This window comes from Podarcis cretensis (assembly GCF_951804945.1).
Source record: "Podarcis cretensis genome assembly, chromosome: 5".
Lineage (NCBI taxonomy): Eukaryota > Metazoa > Chordata > Lepidosauria > Squamata > Lacertidae > Podarcis > Podarcis cretensis.
In genome coordinates this window covers 2,967,106-2,984,541 of record NC_137174.1, presented here as the reverse complement: position 1 = coordinate 2,984,541, position 17,436 = coordinate 2,967,106, and the positions used below count along the sequence as shown (strand labels likewise).

The 17,436-nt window shown below is 44.4% G+C and overlaps 1 protein-coding gene across 2 annotated transcripts in view; it reads left to right on the top strand.

Moving 5' to 3' along the window:
- The window catches only part of FBLN1 (fibulin 1), a 57,563-nt gene that overhangs the window by 27,170 nt on the left and 12,957 nt on the right, over positions 1 to 17,436 (top strand). Inside the window, exons 14-16 of one of the 2 annotated variants that reach the window (XM_079975196.1) lie at positions 59 to 182; positions 12,943 to 13,085; positions 14,103 to 14,234. In XM_079975196.1, the coding sequence (XP_079831322.1) occupies positions 59 to 182; positions 12,943 to 13,085; positions 14,103 to 14,234 (399 nt within the window). Of the gene's footprint in view, positions 1 to 58; positions 183 to 5,654; positions 6,122 to 12,942; positions 13,086 to 14,102; positions 14,235 to 17,436 lie in introns of those variants that run through there. The other variant, XM_079975197.1, reaches the window with a different exon arrangement.

The window sequence follows — 17,436 nt, the reverse complement described above, 5'->3', positions numbered from 1 at the left end:
TTACCAAATCTATACCCTCACAATAAGCATCCTCTGTCCTCCTCTCCTGCTTTTACAGATATTGATGAGTGTGTTACAGAAACACATAGTTGCTCATACAATGAGACCTGCTTTAATATTCAGGGTGGTTTTCGCTGCCTTTCATTGGAATGCCCAGAAAATTATCGCAAATCTGGAGATACGTAAGTACATTTCTTTCTTTCATTAGGCAGCCTGTGCTAGTCCCCATCATCATCATCATCATCAAAGTGAGGAAAGAAAGAAAAGAAAAAAATGCAAATAAAAATAAAAATACAATAAGAAAAAAGATATAATGTGATACACTGAATATAAACAAGTACACTTCCATACATAGATACATAAGTAATGTTATTGTCCTAACATATATATGATTATTAATCATCTACTATATTCTGTATAAACTCATTCCAAATATCAATATATTCATCCCAACAAAGTCTGCATCTATAAGCAATCCGTTCATATGTTGTGAGTGTTGTCATGTTTTCACTCCTTTGGATAAGGGGATCATATCGCTATTCTTCCAGGCACTTCTACATGGCAGTTTATCTGCTCATACATGGCTAATTTTGCACAACACCCACATGGCACAGTCCACATCAAAATGATATACCATATTATTGGCCATAGTTAGGGCACGTAGAATCCATTTTCATTGTCTGATTGTTACAACACAATAGGCATATAATTCAGAAAAATACACGAGGAGGCTGAATTCTATATGTATACTGCTTTAAGAACTAAATTACATGTATCAGATGCAGCCCAGCAGCAATATCTGCAGCTACAATGTCTTGTAATAGCCTTGTTTGGACCGGTGGCTTTCTCAGCTTCTGAGACACCAGAGATATTTGAACAATCGAACAAACTTTTTGAAACTAAAAAACAGTGATCACTGGAACAGAAATTTGTTACTAACAAATAAGTTTGATATGAAGACTTTAAGAAATGATTAGAATAACGAATTGGGTTTTCCAATATTACCTAGACAGTATGAAAGTGTTTTAGCTTCTGTAGCAAAGGTATTGATGGATTTTAAATTATGACTTATACAACAGTGCTAGTACCAAACCTGACCAACTAAGCCACACAATGAGCAGCCTCCCTTTATGTTCCCACTGATGAATGACACTCTGTCGTGGTAGTGAATTCTGTAGCTTAACAGCATGCTTCTTAAAATGAGATAAAATTGCAATCCTGGGTCATAGACTGGCATGAGAAACAATGGATATGAAGATGACATATGTAGGCCATCTGTTATACCCGCCGAAGTATGCTTTTGCCAGTATAATATGCTTGTCTGATTGTAGCTGCCTGCTTCTAAACATTTAATTCAAAAGCTGTTTGCTAAGAAAAGGTTAACAATGATTGGTATTGAGAGAGTTTAAAGTAAGCAAGGCATGAGAGTGATACACAAACTCTTCATTTCTTGCCCGCTAGGAAAACCCTGGGACTGGATATGTATAGAATGCACTCAGATTTATTCAATGAGCTCTGCCAGTTGTGTGGTGCAGTTCATTGAGTGAAGGCGTGCAGCACCCTGGCTGCATGGAAGAGACAACGAGTTGAGGTGGAATGCCCAATGTCAAGCAAACAACTAGAAAGTTACTGCATAGCACAAAGCCCTGAACCACTGGATCCAAAGTCCCCGTGGATCCCCTGAGGGGCCTGATCCATGTGCCTTTCACCTAAGCCAACCTGGAGCTGGCATAGTGAAAGCAATGCAAACTAAGGTTACCAGACGTCCCTGGATTTACAAATCTGTCCCCTGACAAAATCCATGGATTTTAGAAGGAAGTAAAGTGTCCCTGGATTCATTGAAAAAAATCTGGTAACCTTAATGCAAACACCTGTTCTAATCTTCCACCCTGGCTAATGCAAGCCTGCGGGGTTTTCGGGGGGGCTCCGTATTCACCCCTCTCTCACCTGAATTTCATAGGCTTTGCCTAGGCTCAGTATTAGCTTCAGTTGCCCTCAGTGCAGAGATGCCAGCTGGTGAGTACAATTGGGGGCAAGGCCTGAGGCGGAGCTGAATGGAGAGGCTACGCGGCTTCAATGGCCAGCAGCTCCTCCTCCTCTGCCTCCTGGAGCCCCCACTGGGGAGAGGCTGCTTTGACCCTCCTGCCCCTCCACAGTAGGGGGGGAGGAGCTGGCCACTGGAGCCGCACTGTGCTTTGCCTCTGCAATTTTGGACATAGGTCCCCCCCGACCCAAAAGGGCTCTGCCCCCAGGAGCTGGCGCCCCTGCTCCAGTGACTCACATACCTCAGTCTGATTGGCCAAGTCATGTAATGGTTGAGGGGAAGAAGGCATTCGGTTTGAGATAAGAAAGACGCTGAGAGCGGCAGCCGTCAGGGATGCTGAGAGGCCAATTACGAAATGCTGTAGGAATGCCTGACCCAAAGGAGGGCAGCCCTTGATGTGTGCATGTGACTGGAGCAGGGGGCCACAGCACTAATACAATTGCTTCCTTCTGCACCACCTAAAATGTCAGGAGAAGCATGTGGGGGTTTGGGGGGGTGTATGGAAAATTTGTGGAACTTGCTAGCCATTTCTGATTACTATGGTTGTAGAGAGACAAATGAGGTAAGTTTATCTAAAGATGACATTGGCACTGTGGTCTAAACCACTGAGCCTCTTGGGCTTGCCGATCAGTAGGTCAGCGGTTTGAATCCCTGTTATGGGGTGAGCTCCCATTGCTCGGTCCCAGCTCCTGCCAACCTAGCAGTTTGAAAGCACGTCAAAGTGCAAGCAGATAAATAGGTACCGCTCCGGCGGGAAGGTAAATGGCATTTCTGTGCACTCTGGTTTCTGTCACTGTGTCCCGCTGCACCAGAAGCAGTTTAGTATGGAAAGCTGTCTGTGGACAAACGCCAGCTCCCTCGGCCTGAAAGTGAGATGAGCACTGCAACCCCAGTCGCCTTTGACTGGACTTAACCATCCAGGGGTCTTTTATCTTTACCTTACCTTTTTTATACTATTTTCTGTTCCTCATAAGACTTCAAGGTAATTAATACACCAGGCTCTCAGTGGTCTGCCATTCAAACACTGACACAGCTCACAAACAATAAACTTCAACAGTGCTAAATTTGTGCTCTCTCTAAAGAACAAGGAATTTGGCATTTTTTGTTAATTTTTGTTCTTTATAAATGACCCAATATTTAACATTAAAAAACAACAACAAACATTCATGCTCTGTGGCTTGGAATCAAGTCAAGTATAATCATTGATTGTGGGGTGGGGGGGGAGGGAGTGGTTGTTTTTTTTTAAACCAACCCCAAATGGTAAGCTAAATGATCAGAAATGAAACCCAAGAGTATTTTTTTGCACTAACATTTATTTTTCAGATTTCTGTGACTAACACTACAACACAAGGCTGACGATGTTGCAAAGAGCTCTTTAGAACTATTCATAGCTGTCAACGTTTCCCTTTTTTAAAGGAAATTCCCTTATTCCTTGCAAGAAAAGGGAAAAGTTGACAGCTATGGAACTACAGTGGTACCTCGGGTTACATACGCTTCAGGTTACATACGCTTCAGGTTACAGACTCCGCTAACCCAGAAATAGTACCTCGGGTTAAGAACTTTGCTTCAGGATGAGAACAGAAACCGTGGGAGGCCCCATTAGCTAAAGTGGTGCTTCAGGTTAAGAACAGTTTCAGGTTAAGAACGGACCTCCAGAATGAATGAAGTACTTAACCCGAGGTGCCACTGTATTGTGATCCATGAAATCCTATTCTGCCTTTTTAGCTCAGCATTTGTTTCCCCCTCTTGGAAAACATCTACAGTGACACCTACAGACAACCCATGGAATAGCAGCATGCTAGGCAGATCCCTAGGAGAATGTTGTGGGTTTGGATTCACCTGAGGCGCTTTAGTGTGCTGGGCCACAGTATTGAGGTTACATGTCCCCATGGCACACTTTGCCTCTGCCCATGCAAGCCAGAAGCCAGGTTGGTCTTTCAGTGCTAGCCGCTTATAGTCATTATGGTGGACGACCTAGGCCTGAACTTTGGTCTTTGAAACCAGCAGTATCTGCCAGATCTCTTTGTGGCTACAGGATGGAATCATTAGCACACATTTAAGTAAACCCACAATGAAGTGTGTGGTGAATATATGGGGTACCAAACAATAAGATAAGGAGATTGATGATTTCTAAACAGTTCTAATTCGCCACAGGCAAATCTGCTTCCAACAATATATTTCAGAATCAGCAGAATTTCATTCTACATTTCCCACTATTTTTGCTTTCCAGCGTTATTCTAAATCACAGGAAAAGGACAGCATGGGGCGTATTCAGAAATATGGTATGGGGATTCCCAGAAGCATCTGCATTGCATGGTCCCATCACCAAAGTCTGACTACATGGGCAAAGAAGAGAAGAGATTTGCTTAAAAGCAGAATCATTTGAGCTATTTCACAGTTGCAATGAGGATTGCTACCCATTACTCTGGGAGTTAATGACTATACACGGGGGGGGGGGGGGGAGTGGGGAGAGGTGGGCAGAAGCTGCCCCATAAGCTATACATTTTATAGTTGTGTTTTTAAAAATTGTATCATGTTCTCGCAATGCTGTCAAGGCAGTTTTATTTTCCCCAAAATATTGCCCAATCTTAGGCCTCCATAAGCAGTCCACCATTTGACCTGGAAGAAAGCCCCCTCTCTCATTCTATGGCCTGATTCTCATTGGAGTGGCAAACAGGATTTGTGGCCATACGACTTCAGAATGCACGACTGAATGTTCCTCTATGCAGAAAAAAGAGAAATTCCTTCACATACAAATCTAGCATGTGAGGGGGGATGATAGATAGCCTATAACACTAAGCTTTGGTGTCTAGCTTTATATGCAGATTGATTTGTTATTTTTTTTATTGGGAAGCTGAGATTCAAGTATGTCTGCCATGGTACAGCCCAGACCCAGGTTGATTCCCGCAAATAGAATTAAGTGCATAGGGCTAGTCAGCAGTTGCTCTGTGGTGAGGAGGTAATTCACTATGTAATATAATATTTGTATCTGTTTCCTGAAAGTGAGAGTGTGGCTGCAGATGTGGGGAGACCTGCACCCATGCTTCATCCTTGGGGGCATGGGCATAGCCAAGGGGGGGCCAGGAAGGGGCAGCTGCCCCCCCATCAATTAAAATATATAGCTAACTGAAGTTCTGCACCCCTAACAAAAGGTCTGCTCCCCCCAACAAAATGCCTGCCCCCCCTAACAAAAATCCTGGCTACGCCCATGCTTGGGGGTTTCCCGGATTGAAGACTCTTTTGCTTTTCTCCAAATACCTGATAAGACATACTCTCGATTTACCTGTGGAATGAAGGAAAGGGGGCTGCAGTCAAGGAAAATGGAACACCCCACTTCAGAACACATTGAGATGGGAGGGGCTCTGCATACCCCAATGAGGGATTTTCAAAGTTAGCCTGGAGCCATTGGAATTTGGCTCGCTCTGCCCTGCTTATTAGGCTACGCCAGCTCTGTTGCGTAAAACTCTGCCACTGAGCTAAGATTGCTCCTTCGTTTCATGGGCCAGTAGGTTACAAGTCAAGATACGCTTGGCTTCTCTGCTTTCCTTTCCTTTCCTCCTTATGGAATGGTTGCTAATCCTCCTCCCTTGTCTTTTCACTTTTCTTGCAGTCGTTGCGACCGCTTGCCTTGTCATGAAAATATGGAATGCCAGAGCCTGCCCTTGAGAATAACTTCTTATCACCTCTCTTTTCCTACCAACATTCAAGTTCCCATTGATATTTTCCGCATGGGCCCCACCAGTGCTGTCCCAGGGGATAAAATTCAGCTCTCCATCATCAGCGGGAATGAGGAGGGCTTTTTCACTACCAAAAAAGTCAGCAGCCACAGCCACGTAGTGTCCATGCAGCAGCCGATCACAGAGCCCAGAGATCTTCTTCTGACGATTCAGATGCAGCTCTTCCGCCACGGAACTGTCACCACCTTCATAGCCAAGCTGTTTGTCTTTGTCTCTGCGCAGCTTTGATTCCTTGCATGCTGGCAGCCATTGCAGTTTCTCCCCCGCTCCCCTTCTCTCTCTTTTGACACTGGTTCCCTTCTTACCATTTAAAAAAAATAAAGTTTGAGTGGTAAATCACTTCCTGCATGCTGTGCATTTGCATTTTATTTGTCACCACTCATTTTGCCATAGCATTTTTAACATTCCAGTTTTCCTGTTTACTTCTCATTTTGATGAGCTCTGCCTATAAGTCAGCTTTTGCTGATAGATGCTGAAGACAGGGATAGGCAACAAGCAGTTGGGGTGGCGTCAGGGGTGGGGGGCTCAGATCCTGCGTGCCCAACTCCCTGTATATCCCCTTTTAGTGGGGCACTTTAGCTGCTTTCTGCTGTAACAGCCAAGCCACAAGCAAAGGGCTATTTCATTCTCCACCAGCAGTGTAGTCTGGTTTTCTGGCACATGTGTGCCAGGGGGGTGGGGCAGGGTGTGTGGGTGGGTGAACGGAGTCCACCACGCTGGACGAGGCAAAGCGAGGGTGAGACTAGGACTGAAGGCTGCATGACTTGCATCCTTCTCACACTCCCCTACCAGCCCTGCACCGCTTTGGGAGGCTGGGATCGCAGTCATTCAGATCAGATTCCAGCCTTGCAAAGCGCTGCAGGGCTGGCAGGATGGCAAGAGGAGCCAAATGCGCAGTGCCCCCTTAAAAAGGTGTCTGGGTCCATTGCCCTGGCAGCCCCCCCCACTTTGCCCCTGTTCTCCATGCACCCATGGGAAAAGCAACTATTCTCTCTTGTATTTAACCACTTCAGCACCAACGAAGATATAGGCAAAGAGCTCTTAGCCACACTGTTCCTCAGCCAGTTTCCCAAGACACAGGCAAAGGAGATTGAGTAGCTAGGGCATGGGGCTTGTGTGCTTGCTCTCTCTCTCTCTCTCTCTCTCTCTCTCTCTCTCTCTCTCTGTGTGTGTGTGTGTGTGTGTGTGTGTGTGTGTGTGTGTGTGTGTAAACTTTACCAGTGTCTCATCCTGGGTGGGAGGATGCCAGTTGGCAAATCCAGCATTGCTGACCTTTCAGTCTTTACTAAGCTGAAAATGAGTTGTTGACTTTGACTGTAAGTCAGGACTGGAGAAGTTCAGAAGTGTGTGTCATTTCTAGATTGAGTGGACTTGTTAAGTGCACCCCATAAATAACAATTAGGGATCTATTTTCACAGAAAGAATCAGGTGTGGGAACTATAGTTAAAATGCCGTAGGGCAATCCAGAGTTCATCATGGCACATACAGGAGTGTTAAAGGCTTCCATGGACTTTTGTCCTGTATGAAGTAACTGGACTTTCTCTGCTGCCCCAGTTACACTCTTGGGGGCAGCCGATGAGCCTGATCTTGACAGAGACTATTAGGGTGCTGGGTGATCTCTCCCAAAGTAGTCAAAATCTGTTCCTGAATTATTTTAAGTCCCCTTTAAATCCTATGGCTGACATTGCCTAAGGTGAAATGCTAAAGTCTGATTGGAATCCACCTTCAAACAGAACATATCATTTCCTATTTATAATTACCACAACATAAGGAAAAAACTATGCAGAAGCTTTGTTGGAATCAAAGTGATTCATGCAGGGCACAGGTGTGATGGAAAACTTTCCTGAATATTCTGCACATTTCTTAAGAAGAGAACTTTTTTGCCAGGGATAACGCACCCAGCTTTTATCATTTATGCATAATATTTAACTTACTGGCAATTCTTGGACCTTTTGCACACCTGGCTATGCCCCATCAAATGTAACCATTCATCTAGCAAGTGCTTCAAAGCATGTCCAATGGGTTGGCACTGTTCAATTTATGTCTGCACACATCCAAATCCACTAATGTTTTAGGACTTGTAGTAGTATTTGCATGGCATTCTGTTAAGGAGGTCTGATGTACAGAGCACAAGTTCTTGGCACATCCTTAAAGGGGGATGTTTTCAATATTTCCACAGGCTAGATCCTACAAAATTATGTGCACTATGGTCAGGATATCCCATGTGCCAAAGAAATCAAAGCTATATAGTGAGAGAGAACATCATGTAGTTCAATGACATATACTCTTTGAATGATGTTAACTGGACTGCAGTTTTTGAGTTTTCACCATACTGCCCTGAAAACCTTTCAGTTACAAATGCTATTGTTAAACAATTCCCATTAACTTTAGTACATCCTGTATGTATCTGCAGGCTGCTTTGACAGAGCCATGTAGATGTCTCAGCTAAATTCAAACACTTCTGTTACTTGGGCCAAATCAGGACCATACATTAAACTGGACGTCTTCAGTGTGGACCAAGAGGACTACTTTGGCCAAAGTTCGGCAGCAAAGTTCTATCAAAGTGTCCTAAAAAGTATTGAAAAGCATAAGAGAATGAAGTTGGATGTACATTTCAGTGAAGTGCATCCATAATTCAGAGGAGAGCACTCAGCTGCTTGTGTCTACAGAAATGACCACTTTGCAAATGCTACATAATGTTTATTCTCCACTTAATCCTTCAGTGTGGCGGCACCTGCACTGTGAAACTCTCTGCTAATTGATCTTAAGCAGGTGCCTTCACTGTATTCCCCCCCCCCCAGCACTTGGCAGGATTTTTGTTTGTTTAGGCAAGTCTACCCAGACATGCAAATTTGGCATGTATTTTAATGTGTAGTTTTATTTCATAATTTTATTTTTTACTTCTATATTTTGAAATATTTTAGGTCAGCTTGTTTTCAACATATGAGTTGACTGATAATTTTTAAGTATATTTCATATAAGCTGCTTAGAGGTTTTGATGATTAAGTAGCATATAAATCCTGTTAAATAAATATTACATATCTATGTGCATCACAGAGACTCTGCCCTCTGATCCCGTGAGCAGCCAGAAACATGCCAGGGAGGCAAACTGCTGCCTCAGCACCAGCCTGGCTGCTTCTCTTTCTCTTCTGTTCCAGCTCCCACCTTGCTGGCAACGGTCCAGAGAGAGGCTGCGATCATAGACAGGAGTTCTCTCAGGATTGCAAGCCAAAGAGTTTGGGTGGAAGAAAAAAGAGGGGGGCTTGCCTGGCCTCTCCCCAGTCATTCTTGTGTTGCTTCTGCTTCACTGTTGCTGCCGGCTGCCTTTTGCTTCCCACCATATTTATGGGATTTCATGGGATGCATATGTTGTATATGATGCCAGATAATCCTCAGGCACATGGCACCACATCTCACAAACTCTCCATATCCTCTCCCTCCTTCCCTCCCCCCCTCTCTCACACACCCTAAATAATTCCTCTCCGCCTACTTTTTTAGTTGTATGCATAAACATTTTAGCCATTGCAACAGATGCATCTGCAAACATGTCTAGCATACTTGTCAGGTAGCCAGAGCTGCCCAAAGCTCATTGTTGACTGCACAGTCCTTTGCAAATACAGGCCCTTTAGCTCCAAGGACAATGTGCATCCATGGATATGTGGTCACAGGTTCATTGCATGGTCAACTGTACACGATGCCTCAGCAAGCCAGTAGCAAAAACTAAAGCTTAGATTGGCTTCAAAGTCTTTAAACGAAGCCTTATTTGAGCTACAAAATAAGGAACGCAAGACTTTGGCCCAGTGCCTTGCAAAATACTGCTGCATTCTAGTATATTACTGAATGCATATATTAATCTAGTTGCCTTTAAAAACATACTGCAGTCCAGATTAAATCATATTAGATGGATAATTCTATGTTGCATCTAACTGGAACATTTAAATAGACATAATTATATGGCACCATTGGGGGGCCTGTCTGGATGAGAATGATAACATGATTCCTTGCTTGAAAGATTTAACAAATTAAATGGGAAAGATACCCCCCCCCCAAGGTAGCAAGCAGAAGTTCAGAACAGGAAAGAAAAATATTGGAATGTACCATGTTCCAAAATAGAAAATGTTAAAATCAAGATTGGACCATCCTTTAGACTGAGGAAGAAGGACAAGGCCCATTTGTCCATTGCTGGAGTAGAAGAGGAAGCCTGTCTGCATAACTGGATCTCACCTGTAAGGAGGTGCCAAGGGGCTGAGGTGTGTGACGTGGTTCCTTATTATTTTAATTGTAATTTTGCAGTTTGTTTTAAAATGCTTTCATGCCGTATTCCACTTGGGGAAGGCAGCTTAGAAGTCCTTTAAGCAGTCCTCACGGGGAGAACATTTTCTCCTTCTCTAAAAACAGCAGGTAATCCAAAGAAGCTGAATATACAGGAAAAATCAAGGCAAACAAAGGGAGCCTCCCCTGCCCCCCCCCCCAGTGCATGGACTGAAAGGCGCTGCCACTGATTTAAAAGGGAGGGAGACAGAACCATGGAGGAAAAGCCTATCTGTGGCTGCTTGCCATGACGGCTGTGCTGGAGGCAGGGGGCCTCCAATTGGTGTGGAACATGTGAGGACATTCATGTACAGTGGTACCTCTAGTTATGAACTTAATTCGTTCCGGAGGTCCGTTCTTAACCTGAAACTGTTCCTAACAAGAGGTGTGCTTTCGCTAATGGGGCCTCTTGCTGCCACTGTGCCACTGGCACACGATTTCCGTTCTCACCCTGGGGCAAAGTTCTCAACTCGAGGTAACTCTTCCAGATTAGCGGAGTTTGTAACCTGAAGCGTTTGTAACCTGAGGCATTTGTAACTCGAGGTACCACTGTATTGCAAATGGGCTTTGCACGGGCATCTGGCTTGGCCGCTGTGAGACCAGGATGCCGAACTAAAGGGGCCATTGTCTGATCCAGCAGCCAGGCTCCTATGTCCTTACGTGTTTACACCAGGCCTGGCCAGCGCAGAGGCTGAAGAAGATCGCCTGCTATACAGGGGCTGATGTGGCATATCCTTTTCCCTTTCTGGTCCAAAAGGAAGGGCTAAAGTTAGCAGCCTCATACGCTATACCATTTCACTAGGTTGGGCTCTGGCTTCTCCACACGAGGCCCCCTCAACCCTTGTTTCTTCCACTTACTGATGCTGCATACCCCCCAACACTCCTCAGATGAAAATAGGGACATTTCCCCCTCCCTCCCACTGACCCTCCTCAACCCCCCCATTGTTTGTGCCCCCCTGCAGAGCATTTCCACCACCACTACGCCAACGGCAGGGCACATGCATGCTCCACCGCCCTGAGAAAACCCCTTAATCCCAGTTTTATTTTATTCTTTGGTAAATTTACAAAAAGAAAAACACACACTAAATACATTTTAGAAAGGGGCAAGATTAGGTGCAGATGCACAAAGCATTTTTTAAAGCAAGACTCCTTGTGCTCGGCTCCCCCTTACTCCCTGCCCTCTGCCTGCCCCTCAGAGCTGGCCTTGGAGCAGCAGCTTCTCCCGTCCTCCTCTCCTGCTTTCCAGCAGTCACTTTGAGATGCCCAAGGGAGGGGAAACAGTCACATCCTGGGATTAAATCAGAAGCCAGGATGGCTTTTGCGATTCCAGAACACTTGGAGGGTATGCTACTGCCACCTTCTATTTGTTTCTTGCAAACCCAGTTCAAGTTATACTGGATTTATTTACTTTTGGCTGCCAGCTGGATTTGGCTTGTTCAGATCTGAGCAAGTGTTAAGCAGTTGACTGCAAAACTTGTTCAATATAGCATAAAACCATTGGTGGTTTGGGGGGGTTGGGAGTGGATGTGCCTTGAATTCAGTTTAAAAATTGTTCATGAGAATCCACCCTAAGTAGTTTTTTGGACAAATTGGCTTTAGGTTATGGATGAATAATGCTGGCAACATTTTAAAAAAGATCTGTTCTGATGGTGCTGGTGTGGGAATGGAAATTTAAATGAAATGGTTGCATATTAGTCGTGCAGCCAATCCATTCTTCTTGGCTCCCTGCTAACACCTGCTCAGTTGTAATATTCTTATGCTACCCACAACATTACCTGGAAAGAGTTCAACTTGTACACAAAGGAGTTAGATAAAATCTGCAACTAAAACCCCAGAGCAACCTCAGAAGCCCCCCCCCCCCCCCCTTCCCAGTAAAAGTACAATTTCATTTCACATCTTCAGCTTGGTTCCAACTCCAACCTTTCCCCCAAACTTTAGTTATGGATCCTTTGAAGAAATGATTGCTTCCTGCTGGTATTCAGCCATGACCATTTTTTTCCAGCTTCAATAAATAACAAGATGCTATCTTACTCTCATCTTGCCACTAGTCCAATGATGACTGTTGCCAAGTCCAAAACACTGAAACCGTTCTGAGCAGAAAATGTAGGAAAATTGTTTCATTCGATTTTTGTTTTTGTTCCATAATTAGACAGTTCTATACATAGCTTTATTCTATTTATATTTTATTGTTCACCTTCTCCCAAGGGATCAGGGAGTTATGACAACATAAAGTATCAAAAGAGTCCAAAAACTCATTACTTGAACATAGCAAAGCCGATCACCTCTCCCTTGGTCTTCACCAAACTGCAGATCTTCATAAACCGTCCAGTCCTACTGGTGGAAGTTGCCAACTTCAGATTTCAAAAATTCTGCTACGCAGGCAGGACAAAGGTGGGGCCCACATCAGGTCAAAGCCTGGCAGGCTCCAAGAGGGGTGTGGGGAATAAGGAAAGCTTTGTGTCAGCTCCCAGGGCTGCTGCTGCTGCTCTGTATGGTGGACTCAGTCTCTGCTGGATTCTGGTGCAGGGTGAAGAAGCTCTCCAGGTGGTCATTGGACTTGACTGTCCAGGCAATTTCTTTAAACAATTTTTGTGACTTGTAGCTTTTCTGACCCAGTGGTAGTTGGATCTACCCAAGTTGCCTTTAGAATTAGTCCAGTGTAAGATGTATGTCCGAAACATAGATCAGACCCCAGAGACGAGGAAAAATATACATACGCATAGTGTTTCACAGTGAGATCAGGATCTAAAATAAGAATTTCCATCTTTATTGCACCTTGCTTGTTTGATCCTTGCAATGCGACACAACTGAATTAATGTTCCATATTTGTCTTTCCCTTCTCTCCCTCAGAGTCAGACACGAGAAGACAGATACTGTTCGCTGCATTAAGTCCTGCCGACCGAATGACGTCAACTGCATGTTAGATCCAGTTCACACCATTTCCCACACAGTCATTTCATTGCCCACATTCAGGGATTTCACGAGGCCTGAAGGTAAACGCTTTCCCTCACTCTGCAGAAGTAGCCTATGGTATAAACATCCCAGAAGCTCCACCTACAGAAAGAATTGCTAAGAGCCGAATGCATAGCAAGGCTGAGAAGGTCTTGTCATCTGGGCCTCCAGACTCATTGCTAGCCCCCCCCCCCATGTCCATGCTGCTGGAATGTAGCACAGCAGTCATATAGCAGGGGACCTATGCCTAAATTGCTTCCTTTTATGGTTTTATTTTATTTCAGGTATTAATATACTGTACTCCTCTTCAGGCCGACTTCAAAAAGCAATTTACATAATATTACATAATAAGTATCAATGAAATGGAAAAAATGTTGTTGAAGTTGTTGTTTTACAAAAAACACAATAAAATTGAAAAGACAATGAAGAGGTGCTGTAACGGCTTTTTCTCTCCTCCCCTCAGGGCAAGATGATTCTGCAGAGTTGCAGATGATGGGAGGGAGGGAATTAATTAACACACCTGTGTAGGTTATAGGCCAGGGGTAGGCAACCAAAGGCCCGGGGGCCGGATGTGGCCCAATCACCTTCTCAATCCAGCCTACGGACAGTCCAGGAATCAGCGTGTTTTTACAGGAGTAGAATGTGTCCTTTTATTTAAAATGCATCTCTGGGTTATTTGTGGGGCATAGGAATTCGTTCATCCCCCCCCCAAATATAGTCCGGCCCCCCCACAAGGTCTGAGGGACGGTGGAGCGACCCACGGCTGAAAAAGGTTGCTGAGCCCTGCTCTAGGCTGCAGGATGAGGGCCTGTCATTCCAGGATCTTCGTACTCCTCTTGCAGTATTAAGTCACTGGCCAGTGCAGCTCTTGCCCTTCCACCCCAGCAAGACTTTTCTGTAAGTCTCATGAAGGAGAAGACAACCTGAAGTATAATCTTGCTTTCTTATTTCTCTGCTTTAACTTTTCAGATTTGCAATTGCTGAATAGGTTGCACTGCACTGATTTAAATGTTTTATTGTTGCCATTTTTAGCTTACTTCCGGTATCTTTCCCCTCAGAGATTATTTTCCTTCGTGCCATCACGCCAGCATACCCAGGGAACCAGGCAGACATCATATTTGACATCACCGAAGGAAATCTGCGGGATTCCTTTGACATCATCAAGCGCTACATGGATGGCATCACTGTGGGTGAGGAAAAAGTTATCCTATTATTATTGAATTCAAGGAAATAATCAATAAACATTGGCTTATTGCATCCTTTATTAATTTTTATTTATTTATACATTATATACACCTAGCCTTTAGGGTTACAAATCCTACAAGGCATCTTACAAGCAAATTAAAGAAATAAAAATGAAATCACAATATACTTTTTGCCTCCCCTGTTTGAAAAACAATGATATTTTTCTGTTCAGTGCCACCAAGTGAATGTATGGAGTACACAGGCAAAGCTGAAGAAGCTCAAGCATGTGTATCTCTTTCCTAAATTGTCGTAATATTGTTACTGAACAAAAACAACACAAGAAGCTGCATGTTGATCTGCAATTCTCTAGAGAAGGAAAACCTGTGGCTGTCTAGATGTTGCCACGATAAACCTCCAATCACTTCTGTTCATTGGTCATCCAGCCTGAGGATGATGGTGGGGTTAGCTATTGAGAAGCAATTGTATTTTAATTTGTATTTTTATGCTGTGTGTATATATATATATATGTGTGTGTGTGTGTGTGTGTGTGTGTATTCTTAATTAATTGTGTATACCACACTTCAGCCATAGATCTCAGGGCGGTCCACAGCATAAAAATACAAGATAAAAACACAAAACACACAATAAAGACAAGAACGAGAATGAAACAGTAACCCTCCCTAAGAGGCTTCAGTGTAAGTGATGCACATATCTGCTGAATGTGACTATTTCTACTAACGTTGTCGCTGCTGCTGCTGCTGCTGCTGGTATCTGGGCAGGACCAGGCTGCTATTTTGTGCACATTGCAAGAGTTGGACTAGTTATCTTGGTGATGGTCACATAACAAGAGTCCTTCTGTATTTTTGCTTTGAACTTATATGGATAGTAGTTTCTTAAATAAATATTGCTAGAAGCTGCACTGGGGTGAAATAGCTGCCACACACAACATAGAGAGGCACCTTTTGTAGCTCAGCCTGAAGGTGGCGCTGTTGGCTTTCCTGTCTTGTAGCAACCCAAATCCTTGTAACATAAATCTAGGTTTATTTCATAATTTATCGAGCAGAAATGTGAGGCTGCATGCCAAGAGGCAACATGTTAATGCAGGCTTATAAGCTCCCACGTCTTAAACAGAGTTTGTTGATGAAAATGACAGTTAAATAACTGGAGGGCTGTTTTGTGTTTACGATGAAGATTATGTAAAAATGGTGGACGGGGTTCTTTGCTTTCCTTGTTTATATGCTACTGGCCTGCTTTTTGCTGTGATGGGTGGGGCTCTTTATTGTATTGTGGTCAATGGAAGGACTTGAGGGTGCTCCCGAAGAAGGTATTTCTCTCTGTGACCTGAACGTTGTCTCTCCTCGCAGCGTCTCTGTCAGGCTTCCCTCTCTTCACCAAGAGCATCCACAAGGCCAGGGCCTTATCTTTCCCCACAGAAGTGAATGGCAACCATTCACTTAAACAGAATAAAAAGGGCTCCACTCAGGATGCCAATCCCTACGCTTTGCCACCCCAAACCTTTGAAAACCAGGCCTGCTGTTATCTGCATGGCTTTGCAGAGCAGCCGGTGGCCCTCCAGGCTCAGGAACTGGAGCCCAACATCTGGAGGGGCACCAGGTTGGGCAACACTGGGCTACGGCTCGAAACTTTTAGATACTGTTTTAAAATTGCCCCACGTTTCTGTCCAAAATTTGACATCCACAGTAGCTGATAACAAATGGAATAAAGCAGACAGAAAAACTATAGTAAGGATCGAAGGACCAATTTCTCCAAAACTCCCCTGAGCTGCCAGCCAGGAAAAGCAGCAAAGATGTCAGTAGCTGTCCTCCTTCCCTGGGAGGTACAATGGAGGTGCAGCTAGAGACTGAAAAAGCACTTTCACGCATGGCTCTCTGGCAAATTTCAGTCAGCAGCAGGAGAAGATGATCAGATCTCTGATGCTGAGGGCAAGCGAAGCACATGGCATGGGAAGAGGCAGTCCCTACATCTTGAGTAGTTCATTTTATCTGCATTAACCACTGTAAATGGCACCCAAGGCACCTGCACAAGTTGAAATTAAACAGCTCCTTCAGGTGACCTGTTTACTGAGCCTTTATCCTGATTTTATGCAGCAGTTATACAATGCCTGCTCTTTATTGAACATCCATTCCAGTTGATTTGTTGGGAGATTATACATTTTCCCATCAACCAATCATTTCCCCACAATACATTTTAATGCATTTCCTCCTCACTTTCCTAACTGTGAAAGGTGGTGGTGTACCCCCCCCCCCCCGTGGATTGCTGCACCAGAGTGCCTTAATCCACTTTAATTGCACAAACTGATATTGTCCAGAATGCAACTGAATCCTTCCTGAAAACCAGTACAGTGGTACCTCGGGTTAAGTACTTAATTCGTTCTGGAGGTCCGTACTTAACCTGAAACTGTTCTTAACCTGAAGCACCACTTTAGCTAATGGGGCCTCCTGCTGCCGTCGCAGCACGATTTCTGTTCTCATCCTGAAGCAAAGTTCTTAACCTGAAGCACTATTTCTGGGTTAGCGGAGTCTGTAACCTGAAGCTTATGTAACCCGAGGTACCACTATAACAACCTCCAGGGGAACCTTGTACTTAAGAGTTACTAAAAGCCAACAATAAAAAGCAGCAGCCCGTTGAGTGAAAAATGCCCCACAAGCCAGATCAGTCCACAGGAAACATCCTTAGAACACAAATGTCTTCACCTGATGGCAAAATACTGTTCAAGGGCGGCTGCAGGGGAGCAGGAGAGATTGGTTTCCTTGGGGAGTGCATTCCACGATCCGGATGCCACTTTGAAGAATGGCCACTCTGTGCCATCCTCACAGAGCTCCCCGAGTTGAAAGAGGGGAAACAAAGAGGAGCTTTGTAAGCACAGATGACTATCATACCATTGGTTTACAATATATACCGATATGTAAACAGACATTTCAGGTTCTGTCTCATTGCTTTCTGCTGTATGAGGATCACTCTTTGGTATTTTTGCTTAAATGGCTCAATCTCTTCGCCTGACAAGCTCCCCTTCCAGCTGGGGTTGCCAGGTCTCCCAAGCTCTGATGGTTAAAGTTCTGGAGCCTAACTAGGGAAGAAGGGGTGCAACACAGCAAATGGCCAAAGATATTGTCTTGGGGATCAGTGGGCAAAACCCCACCACATTTGGGGGCTCAGGGCAGAGCCTGATGGAAATGGGGTAGTAGA